We start from the raw sequence: 12964 nt of genomic DNA, 5'->3' as shown, positions 1-12964 counted from the left end.
CTGCACATGCTATGCTCCAACCAAACCTTGTTGATAAAACATTATGTAGTGCTGACAAACGATCACGATTAATCGCATCAAAAATCAAGGTTGTGTTTACATAATGTCTGTGCACTGTGCATATTCATTTTGTATTTATAAACACATTCACATACATGTATACATAATTAAGAAATATTTACATGTAGTTATTTAAATTGACCAATAGTTTAAATTATAAATAATTTATAATTATAGGGTAAGGGTTAATTGTTTGACTATCATAATTTTTTATATTGGAAATGGATTATTATTGCGGTCTAATTTTTCAATCTACAGCTAATGATAATCGTAAAGAAGATAATGGAACTAATAAAATGTTTTGAAAGTTTCTCTCACCTGTGAATCTCCTCTGTTCCATAAAGTCAGTCATGAACTGGGACTCAGTGAAGAGAATATCATACAGTTTATCAACACTGAATTTATACACTTCATTAATGTACTGGCGGCCATTCAGATCTTCATGGAAAGCTTGAACTTCATCTGAAGAGTACACATACAAACACATACAAAAATGATTTTATACAGTAATAAAGTAAGATAATAATCCGGTTTACATTATGTGTAAACAGTCAAATTGTGCCCAATCAAATGTGTAAGAAACAGAGAGACCCGATGATGTTTCTGACTATTAACATGTATTTAATAACTAAATGATAAACAAATATTGATATTGCTTTCTGTTGCTTTCAATGAAAACATTATATTTTTTGATAATGTATAAATAATATGCACATAAATATAGCATTTTCATTTTACACATGTCTTTACACCAGTGGTTCTCAAACTGGGGGTCCCGGGACCCTAAAATGGATCCAGGGGACCACAGATTTTGTGACATTTTATGAAATACAGAAATTAAGCATACATTTTATGCAATTAAACAACAGAAAAACAAGCCGACCAACCAAAAGAATTGATGTTTCAGCATCGTATAACTAAATATGTTATTGATTTAAATCAATTTTAAGGTTAAGATTATAAGCCTTTATTTTGGGGGCAGCAAAGCCGTTCACTCTACACAAAGGGGGCCTTAAAATGAAAAAGTTTGAGAACCACTGCCTTACACAATGTGTCGATTTTTCTTATCATAAAAATGTCATCTTTTATAAATATGATTAAAGATATAATTAAAACATATGACATATTGACAGAGCAAACCTTCATCCGTCACTGAAGAATCACTAAGGTCGGTGGGTATATCCTCATTGTCATTGAAGTCGAGGGAAGGCGAGGGCGCTGGAGCCAGAGGGCTAGCCGGCTCAGAGTCCCTCTCATCAGCCAGCAGACGAAGAGGCAGCAGATCGCTGTCAGGTAGGCAGTCCGTGTACTCCTCGGCTCCAATGTCAAACTGTGGCCAACAGGGGCGCACTTTTAAAATCTGTTGCTCAATGCTAGCTCGTGTATGAGCGTAATGTTGTGTATACTCACAGACAATGGTGAGTCAGTGCTGCTAGGAGGTGTGGTGGAGGTGATGGTGGAGTGGGTGATGGATCTCTTGTGTGAAGAAGGTGAACTGTTGTCCAGTTTGTTCTCACCGATGCTCTTAGATGAGTTATCAATGATGACCTCATTCTCTTCGGCTGGGATCTCCTCACAGTACCTGAACCACACACACACACAATGTTAGGCTTTAGGAGCTTATTCCCTACGAATGCACATACATACTGTATGTGTCCAGTGTGTCTCACCCCATGGTGTTGAAATCATCATCAGGGGGTACGTAGTCTTCATCGTCACTGGTGAGTCCCAGCTCATTGCCATAGCATTGATGTACAAAGTGCCAGAGCTCTTTAGGGCAGAGCGGCTTCGGACAGACAGAACAAAGAGCACGGTGCTAGGAATGCATGAACTAAAAAACTATACCCCACATGCTTTGGATAAAAACGTCTGCCAAAATTGTAAATCTATTGTAAATGTAACTTAAAGGGACAGTTCACCCATAAATGAAAATTCTGTCATCATTAACTCACCCCCAGATTGTTCCAATTCAGTATAAATGTCTTTCTTCTGCTAAACACAAAAGAAGATATTTGGAAGAATGTCAGTAAACAAACAGATCTTTTTACTGCCATAGTAGGGAAAATAAATACCATGGGAGTCAACGAGGGATGAGATCTGTTTGGTTACTGACATTCCACTAAATATCTTCCTTTGTGTTTAACATAACAAAGACATTTATACAGGCTTGGAACAATCTGAGTGTGAGAAAACACTGATTTTAAGGTGAACTATCACTTTAATATTTATATTAGATGAGATACTCAATACGCTACATCTGACGTCGCTTATTATGATTTAGCACAGGGCCCTACGTGTTCTTGGACCAGCATTTATAGTCCATTGATCACACGGGTGGGCTTACGGCTTATGGTTTCAAGATCACTTGAAATAATTTGCTCCAGGAACATTAAAGGATGCATGATCACAGTACAAAATGTAGTTATATCCATTACAAACCACTGATACCTTATCCAGCAGTGCATTCTGCCAGAGTCTGAACATCATCATGTACGTTCTGTCCCTCGCACCAAACGATGTGAAAAAGTGCTAAAGAGAAGAATAAAAGAGAACAGGTAACAGGTGTTGTTTAATGGAGACTGTCTGTGGTGTGTGAGGTCTCTCACCTTCTCAGTGTCTGTGCACACCTGAATGGCATTAGGAATGAGACGCGCTGTTTTCTCTTTCGTCATGGAGCAGATGTCTTTCAGCCGCACTGTGAGCTGCACACATGTACACAACGTCATCAAAACACAGCCCGCTTCTTAATGTCACAGAGCTCAACTGATATAGCGAAGCACCACCGTGATGGGTTTGATTCCCAGTGAACACACAAAATAACGTACGGTATATCCTTCTGAAAAAGGTCAAACATAAATACAACAAAGCAAGATTTAAGTAATAAAACATACCAGCGTCTCCCAGCGAAAGATGTTGCTGTAAAAACAGATCCAGTTTTCGGAGAGGTAGAGACGGCCCTGCAAGAGAATGTCCCGCTGAAGAGCGCACGAGTAGTCTGCCAATGAGAGGACAAGGTCAAAAGACATTATTCACAATCCATCAGTCACTAGGTTACAACCCTTATAGATCAAGTCAAACAAGCCCATCATTATGCAAAACAAGTAACACTGTTGACTTTCCTATCTGTAGATATACACAACAGAGGTCAAGGGTCTCACTTCATTGGCACAACAGGACTGTGAGATACAGCTAGAGAATACATTTTAAAGACAATAGAAAATTTCAACAGTCAGCATTCTAGATGTATTGTGGTCATTCCAGTTCAGTGTCTGTTGAATTTCAACAAAATCAAACCCGAGGAGTGACAGAAAAGTCATATAACAGCAATGTGAAAGACTTGATAGCATGGCAAGATACATGTACACTATGATAAAAATCCATTTTATCTCTTTTTTTTTTACTTTTCCTAAATAAATGTAGAGATATAACTGTTGTGTTGCTTAAAAGTGAATATTAACTTTTTTTCTTTGCATCATTTGATGTCTGACAAAATACAGAGCGTCTGTTCTGATATTTTGACCCGTTTCTCCAGTTTTCATAAATTTAATTTGAATTTTGGGAGAAATATTGTTAATAGTTCACAGATTATTTTACAAAAACACGTACCTAAAAATAGTGCATTTTGAAAAACAGAAAATAATTTTTAAATGGTCTCTTATTTTTCCACAGCGGAATATGCCGCGGAGTAAGAAAATATCAGAAATTTCATAACAAACCTTTCATTTTTGCAACTTTTTGGTGTGTAGGCTGTCCATTAAGAGAGAGAGTTCTGCCAAAACGCTGGAGCGTCACGTGATTCATGGAGCCTTCAGATAGTTCCAGGAAGTGAAGAATGTTTTCTCTTTAAATTCTTTATTGCTTTCATTTTTTTGTTCATTAAATGGCTTTCGTCTTTAAATTGGTTAGAAGTTGACCTCAGTAACTAGTAACTTCTGGGAAACTTTTGAGAGTCTCAATGAACCAACATTGCTGTGAATTTTTTTCCATTAGAGTCAAAGGAGTTGTCTCTCTCTCTCAGTGGCTCTGGGTGGTCTTAAGTGGCTGTATGAAGTCAGTTTCCTATTAAGTCCACACAGCTCAAGTTTTACTAAAATAAGGGCTTGTGTTATCCTTTTTAACAAATACACATCACTTTCTTACGTCTACCACACTCTTTCTTCCAATACTCCTACATTGCAATTGAGATTTCTTACCCACGATAAGACGTTCTGTGTCTGGCAACTGCTTAAAGAGCTTCCTGAAGTCTTCATTACGTTGCTTATACGTGGGACTGAGTACCTACAAAACAAATGACTCAACAGGTAAGAAACAGCAGCATACCCGAACATCCAAACTCAACAAACATCCCCTTAATTCATTTGTCCACGCAAGTCAAACGCTGGTTTAGCTTTGCCATGCAACAGCCTGAGTTGAGCCATGATGAGTCCATTCCCATTGCACAGCTGAAGCCAGCCGACTCGTCTAACATCACTTTTCATATTAAGACACAGCTTAGACCCCTACTGAAGAACAAACATACACCTCAATGGCACAAAAAGACAACGATATTCACCATCATTTTGTCTTTGAACAAGTATTTTAGTGTCTGAGCTTGTAACTATGTGGCTTGTTCTTATGAATTTGCGCAATGCAAAGTGCTAAAAAAATGATTTTTAGAAAAAAATATATATAAAGCCCCAAAATTAAAACATGACTGTAAAAAACATATTGAACTTATATTTATTTTTTATGCTATTTCACAAGATTCCCGACTCACAGCTGGTATTTCCTCATCCTGGTAAGGGTTTGCTCTTGAACCCCATAAGCAGTCTTGATTGCAGTCTGAACCCTGAATTAACCACCCGGCCAAAGCCTCCTCCAGCTCCATGAGGGTCTCCCAGTCCTCCTGAGAGCTTAGAGACGAATCCATGTTTGTGTTTGTGTCCTCGCCACAGCCGCTGTCTCGACCGAGGAACAACAAGTTCACCAATGAAACTTCAGGTTGTGAGATTCCTCCAGACCACATAAATTGCGTTAACAGATAATGATCTCAAATCCAGATGGTCCTCCGGTGTGTTTACGTTATCCGTAGGCTCGAACGGATCTTCCGTGTGTGAGTATTGGTTTCTTCCGACTAGCGCCACATGATTCCAGTTCGCTCCATAAAAACAGGCTCACGCACAAGTGCCCTTTAGTAACCTCGAGAGACAGATAGTGTATTATGCTGCCAGTTGTTCCAGACTGTGGGGAAAGTGTTTGTATTTGCGGCGTGAAATATTCAATTTTGGTTTATGACTATAAACAGTTCGCTTCTGTTTGAAACAGCAGGCATAAAAGGAATATAAGTCACTTCCGCAACGAAATGAATTATTGTGTGTCAGTCCTTCTTCTGCTTATTGGTTGGTGGTCTTCAAATGTGTCGAAGGATCTTCGAGAAGTGAGATCTCCTACATGAGTAAAATTATTATTTAGGATAATAAGGGTGCCCCGTGGATATCCACTGGATCCTTTAGGTTTCGAAAGCTTCGTTCGAATCACACAAACCAGGCTCGGTTCTCTCTTATATCGGTTGTCGTGATCCTAAAGATAACCAGAAGCGTGACATCTGATCCACAGCAGTCGTGAGGCTGAGAAGGAATTCTGCTATCGCAAGCTCCAAGAAGTATTCACTCACCGGAAATGTACATACAGATCATCCAAAAACCAAGGAGATGTAGATTGTTGCTTCTGTGAAGGTATGGAAATGAATCCCAATAGAGTCCCATATGCCAAATCACAATCCAGGTCTTGATCAGTACAGAACAGAACCTGAGGTGATATGAAGCTCTGCTGGTTTGTATCGAGCTGGATGAGTGTGTTGATGAGAATGTATCTGTGTGTGTTTATCTTTAATGATGAGTATGTAAAGTTAGTTACATATTAACAAATTGAGTAAATATTGTGTGCTGCCTGTGGCTGGTACCAAGATAAAGGGGTGTGACAACTCCGATAATGTCATCTCTGTCTCTCTCTCGCTCTCCCCCACTCTCTGGCACAAATGTGTTGCTTTTTATTTCTTTCACATCCAAACATTAATAGTAAATAATAATAAAATAAATGTAATACAATTTTAAATAACTATGTGAACACTTATACACGCACAAGGGCTAGCTCCTCTTTCTTCATCATTTCCTCCTTAATTTCACATATCACTATATTCTCTTTATCTTCTGTGTTATCTGTATTATATATTATTATTTTTTAACTACTAATAGATTTTGAAGAGAAATACAGTCTGACAGTTGAAATGACAGGGAAATGTTTGTTGATTCTGTGACTCAGTTCTTTATTAGTGGGTGTCAAACCAGAGTCTTTTAATATCGTACTGTATCAGTGAGTCATTTAATCATTACCACTATCGCACCATTTTCTTTATTTATTTGAATGACAAACAAAAACCTAACTGAAATAAAATATGATCATTTACAGTGTAATGCATGTGAAGAATTGAGTAACAGGATTCATTTCCTTAACATAATGACGACATGGTCATGACTTAAATGTTAAAATGTGTCTAATGGCCAGTTTTTGGGAGTATATTTAAGAAGAAGCTTTTATGTAAAAACTATCCTTTAGAAGGTTTCAGTGGCTTCAACGTAAGCAAACGTTATGTGGCCCTAACTAAACTTCTGGTACAGCTCCACAAAGAATCAATAACTGTTAAGTAGTATACATTTAATATAATACAATTAAAATGCACAAAATATTAATATAAATGAATATTGATATTAAATAAAAAATAAAATAAGTTGTTATATTGTAACCAAACACACTTTGGGCCAAATATTAAAACTTACTGTAAGCCATAATGTTGTTTGTGCTTAAAAAACAAGTAATCATAACAAAATTAAGTTATGGATCTTCGTTCAGTTAACCTTCGAAATCCATTCAAGTGCAATGAACTTCCTAAGTCTTTGCAGCTAAATAGTAGGTCATATAGGTTTGAACTTTCCAGTATTATTAATGTTGTTTTACAGTAAGATTCTTTTTCAGGTGAACCTTTAAGTTAGGTGAACTAAAACTATAAAAAAACGATATTTAAAAAAGTTTACAAGAGTACAGTTCACTTTTTTCAGTGTACTCTTTCGCTCTCTCTCTTTGTAAGAGTGTCAGAGGCCTTTCAAGAGGTCATATGGCGCGAACACGTGTTTTTCAGTGTCTTTGGTGTTTTATAAATTGCCCAGTCATGAATTAGAGACGTAAAGTTGCAAAAATTAAAGTGTCGGAGCAAAAGATGCATTTTATCTAAAAGCGAAAGCTCACCCAGACCTGCCTGAAACGCCTTGTGTAGCCACACCCCCACAAATCTACATCATTTCGTGGTATGAGTTGACTAAGACTGCCCAAATGTATACGCAAGTAAGGTGGCCGTACTTGTAAATCTCATTGTATCCAAAAGATGAGACAACTTAAATGAATGGTTTCATTTTATTTATAACACTGTTCCAGAAAAGTACAATCCGAATATTCAAGTGTGTGCAGCGCATTTCACATATGATTGCTTTGAACCTAGGAGAGATCAAGGCTGGCTGTGCATTAAAGCTTTTGTTAAAAAGTGGGGCAATTTCAAACTATAACAACTCCGCAAGGAGAGTATGGCGCAGCCTGCAAGTATATTTTAATTGTAAAAGACTTTGTTACAGACAAACGCGAGTTGAGTTTGTCGTGTTTGTAGTTCATTTTGTTTCTGTGTGTGATCTGCAAATGCAGACACGCACGCAACGTGATGAAGACAACATAAGTCCTAATAATCTGTAATTATTTCAACTAGAGGCAACAAATATCGTGTATAATGGGGTTTAATGTCCTTGTTGAGTCGTGACGAGACATGACGTATCACTGAATGATCACTAACGGCAAATCGTTATAATGTCCTAAATAAAAGGAATAACAGTTAGCTATAGCTTTTAACTATTTAACAAAACCTTACCAATCATTTACATCTTGCATCTTGCAAGTTGATGTGTCAGCTTGATTATCTTAATTTTCCAGATCAGATTCGGGCTCGAATTGATAAGGAAAGTACACATGAGATTTTATCACCAGTCAGTGCAATTGCTTGGTAACATGATGTTCCGAATATGGTAAGAGGCGTTACATGAATGCAGTATTCGACCAATCACTTTGCACTGGTTAACTGGCTGATCATAGCACACCTCGCTTTTCAGAGTGATGAGCTTTTGGCACGTTTCAGAGAGGCGGAGTAAAGAGGAGATACAAACATACACGGTATGTGGAAAATACAGCGTGTTTTAACCTTAAATCGTGTATACACGTTGCATTACATCTAAAAGAAACAATACTATTCGTTTTAGCCGTGTCATTTGAACCCTTTAAACTGATGATCGGTGGTCTTCTGAAAGCCAAACATAATAAACCCTCAGGACGGTTGAGATGTGATGTAATCACAGAGCTCTCAGGGCCATGGGAGATCATCACTGCCCATATGAACACATAAACGCACTTGACACACAGTACAGTTAAAAATACACAGGACTGAGCAGTGCATAAAGAATTCATGACAATAAAATGTCAATCCTGCTTTCGAGTCCAATATGCAGCTGGGATGCTTAAGAGAGCCAACCAGACCAACCAACCCATCACACTATTGAGAATGTGTTGTTAAATCTCTAATGCTGCCATGCAGATATTCATGTCATGCATTTGCAGTTGTAGCATTCAGATTAGTGCCGTGAATAAAGTTCACTTGGTAATCCTTTTTATTGATCATAAGAACTAGCTGGTAAGAATTCAAGACCCCATGAAATCAAAATGGGAGTTTTTAGTTCATGTCTGTTAAATTTTAGGGCTGTTTTTTTTGCAGATGAGATATATTTTATAGAAATATCAAAGATTTCCATTGGAATATTCGAAACAAGTTATTAAATACCAAATCATGTAAGCGTGAACACTATCAATATTATAGAGAATCCACATTATTGTTTAGTTAATTTAATATAAATTGTATAGGTATTTTCTTAAATGACATTACTAAATCAAACATAAATGCAAAATAATTGATGACTTATCTTACACCCATAGGTAAATCCTTTTTTGTAAAATAAAGCCTTCTGCCCCATTTTTTAGTTTTGCTAGTATTACAACAACACAGGAAAGTAAACACCATTTGAATGATTTCATGGGATGAACAATTATAATGAAAGTGTTATGATTCCAGTATTAGTTTAGCACATACACGAAGCCATCATTAACACTACAGAAGCCTTCAAGACTCATTTCAGTCAGTATTTCTGTACTGCACTTTAGTATGGAAAGGAATTTTGTGAGAGACATTTTTAGAGAGGAGACAGGAGGATTCAAGGGCTGTAAAATCATGCTTACTCTGAGGATGTGCTGTCTCTCATGCTAAAGAGGCAAAGAGCAGACAAAAAAAAACACCACAAAAAAGGTTAAATAGAGGGAAAATAATGTGGAATAAAAACTGAAGGAAAACTACCCCCTCTTGTGGCACATTTTGAATTTACAACCTTTTGAGCATAAAAACCCAAAATCTTGTAGAGGACATGTACAGAAAGTCAAAAGGTTTTTCTGGCTTTGTGTTTCATTGATTTTATTAATCTTAGAATGGTACAAAGTACAAAACTGTAACGTGTAAACGTCTGACACAGTTTAGAAAGGCATGTTAACTGTGATCTATCATGTTTTTGCAGAGATGTGAAAATAAGGAAACTGACATCAAGATATATTTTAAAGACTCAAGAGTTAGATAAGATTGTGAAGCTGAAAATGTCATAGTAACAACACAGATCTGATAATGTAACGGATAATGTACATGCAGCCGGTTGATATATCGCAGAAATAAGTCTGACCTGATCAGGTAACAGCCGGCTGCTTGTACATTATCCCGCTTATAACACGGCTACTTGCCACATGAGAAAAAACTGGACATGAAATGTGAATTTGAAATATTTTTACTGATAATTTTTAAGCTAATTTTTACTGATTGCAGACCTTCCGTCGAGGTAAGAAACAAAATGTCACGAACAGGCAATGTGATTTTAATCACTTGTAAATGTAATGTCACATATGTTATTAAAAGACATATTTATATTTAATTTGTCAAAAGACCTCTCAAAATGATTTGCCACATCCGGGTTATTCGTTTTAAGAGGTTGTTATCTGAGAATAACGAACCTGTAAAGTCACGACAGGCCAATCAGAAACAAGCATTCCAACGAGCCGTGTAATAACACCAGGCGCATAAAAAATGTAATCTCTGAATCACACAAACACACATACAAATAGTGTGTGGTGCTTACATTTATTAGACCACCTGCTACGAGAAAATGAAAATTACAACTAAAATTATTTTAGAAATAAGTCAAAAACAAAAAAATAATTGGCATTAATTAGGCAAATAACAAAGTTAAACGACTAAAACTTTATATACGTTTTTGTATTCAAATTTGTATTCAAAGTCCATTTTTCTGCCTTTCTAAAAAAACTGTACATTTGAAAATGTCTGGATAACAACAATAACTTTATTTAAGCATTAGAAATGTGACTAAGAGCTAACACATCCTGTTAGCTGCGGCACAAACCTTACATTGAGCGGTGGTCTTATACATTTGCTAAGCACTCTATATCTATAATACATTTGAAAATAAATATATCAATATAACAACAAACATAAAAACACATGCACACACAAGCATTTCCAATAAAGAAATTGTGACTTACATTGTACCAGCTCTGGCTTTTCTGAAAGAGAAGGAGAGGGAAACTATTAGGAAGCGTGAAAGAGTGACCATGCCCATCATTATGTGTGTACAGCCGATGTGTTTATTTACAGACTTTGAGCTCTGGCAAAGACATGTGGCAGCTGGTGAGGTCTGATAGAATGACATTTCCCCTGACTGGATAATAACACACATATACATCGGCTGTATTGGGAATAATACAAATTCACACCCGGGTGAAACAAAATAGTAACATAAAAAGACGTGTGAGGGGTTTTTGTGTACGGGGCAAACTGACATTATTAACATTCTATTGATAACCATCCATCCATCCATTTTCTACCGCTTATCCGAACTACCTCGGGTCACGGGGAGCCTGCGCCTATCTCAGGAGTCATCGGGCATCAAGGCAGGATACACCCTGGATGGAGTGCCAACCCATCGCAGGGTATTGATAACCAAACACAATCTAATCTACAGGTGAGTTTAATTGATCATGGATGCTGGTTTACCTGTGCCAAACAATTACTTTAAAGACCATCAAAGGTAAAGTTTCGTTCTTAGTCCATGTCTTTTAGCATTAACACCAGTTATACATCCAGAAGTTTTCCCATTAACCCTTAGCGTTCCACTGTCCCGCCCCAGGTACAAATACCATTCAAAATGAGACCTTGGGAATGCTAAGGTTAAAGAGAAGTGTATCATTACGTCAAAAAAACTTTTAGCACATTTATGCATATACTTTCCTGTCCAAAAAACAGATAAAAAATGTTTATGACATCATTTCCTGTACCTCTAGAATAAGAATGTCATAAATACCACCTGTATTTTCCATAACATTTATTTGAAGTGCACACTAAAAAATAAATTCAGCGCCTAAGTAAATATCACAAGAATAAACAGCTTTATACACTTAATAACATCTTTTAAAATAATTAAAGTGACTGATTAAAAATCCAACAGTTAATTTCTCAAAAAAATTGCATTTATTTATATAAGTTTATTTAATGAAAAGAATTAAGTATTTAATTTAAAAAATCAATTTTTAATATAGAGGGTATGGACGTCACTTTACCACATGTGAGCACACGGATGGCAAAATGACTGCATACAATATCAGGAAACGCAATTCCGCGCCACATTTCTGCGTCCAGGAACACTTGATTCCTTTGTAAGTCGTGAGGATAACCGTCGAGTCCAGCTGCTTGTAATCTCAGCAAATAGTTTTGTGTTTTAGTCCCGGTTTCTTTGTTTCTCCTATTCTCCTCAGCCATTTTGCTGGGTGTTTTGCCACCCAGGGGAGCGTGTCCTAGGGCGATCCCGACATGTTCACATGGGAAGGTGACATCAATGAATACTCTCTATAGACGGTTCCATCTTAAGTATAAACATACATTACTACGCAAGCGCACTTTTGTGACCCCAACTGAACTTCCGGTACACACTCACAAACAATAGAGTGTCTGTAGATTATTTCTGATTAAAAAAAAACGGAAAAAACAGAAAAAACGTTACTTGGCTAAACTTGCCTCTCCAATATTTATAATTTAAACTGCGATACCAAGCGCAACCACTAGTTGTCCATGTATCATACGGTTTCTTTAAATGAGTCAAAACTACAGGACCCATTCAACTAATTGTTTATTTATTAAAATTGACATACAACAAAATTTATCAAATCGTTTATTTACTACAACTATTATAGAGTAAAATAATAATACTAATTAATATGAACATAAATTAAATAAAATATAAATAGTTATAGTTATATTACTAGACATTAGCCAAACACAAACAGTCAACTAGGGGTCAGGCCCGCGCGTCCGATGAAATGGTCTTTACATTTAATATTTTTGGTGAATTCTAATTGATTGATCTAATTGATTTCACAGCTTTAAAATGTACTACATTTTTTTGAGTGTAGATTAGGATTTGGTTGGGCTGTCATGTAAACTATAAGGCTATAAGCTATTTAATTGGTAAAATAAGGACAAATCTGTTGATATGTCTCATCCCAAATGTCCTGTTTCGAAAGGAAAAAAGTAAACAAAAGTGCATTTATCTTTTATCTTAAGTTCATGATTATATGCCTTAAAAAGACATTAAATAAAATGTCCTGGTCAATAAAACCTCATCGTGCAATGATCGTCTGTCCAAAAATGGACATTGAAAATTCCAGAAAATGA

At 36.6% G+C, this 12964-nt stretch overlaps 1 protein-coding gene across 4 annotated transcripts in view; it reads right to left on the bottom strand.

Moving 5' to 3' along the window:
• gramd1bb (GRAM domain containing 1Bb) overlaps positions 1–12964 on the bottom strand; it is an 81974-nt gene that overhangs the window by 6078 nt on the left and 62932 nt on the right. For 3 of the 4 annotated variants that reach the window (XM_056765727.1, XM_056765729.1, XM_056765728.1), the window contains exons 5-14: positions 10780–10800; positions 9421–9444; positions 4254–4338; positions 2952–3055; positions 2667–2762; positions 2509–2589; positions 1731–1846; positions 1471–1642; positions 1201–1390; positions 379–522 (exon numbers count right to left, since the gene is read on the bottom strand). In XM_056765727.1, the coding sequence (XP_056621705.1) occupies positions 379–522; positions 1201–1390; positions 1471–1642; positions 1731–1846; positions 2509–2589; positions 2667–2762; positions 2952–3055; positions 4254–4338; positions 9421–9444; positions 10780–10800 (1033 nt within the window). The remainder of the gene's footprint in view (positions 1–378; positions 523–1200; positions 1391–1470; positions 1643–1730; positions 1847–2508; positions 2590–2666; positions 2763–2951; positions 3056–4253; positions 4339–9420; positions 9445–10779; positions 10801–12964) is intronic. The other variant, XM_056765730.1, reaches the window with a different exon arrangement.

Source organism: Triplophysa dalaica, chromosome 14, assembly GCF_015846415.1.
Source record: "Triplophysa dalaica isolate WHDGS20190420 chromosome 14, ASM1584641v1, whole genome shotgun sequence".
NCBI lineage: Eukaryota > Metazoa > Chordata > Actinopteri > Cypriniformes > Nemacheilidae > Triplophysa > Triplophysa dalaica.
Note: the sequence above shows the minus strand (reverse complement) of the source record. Positions and strands in the feature narration are given on the sequence as shown.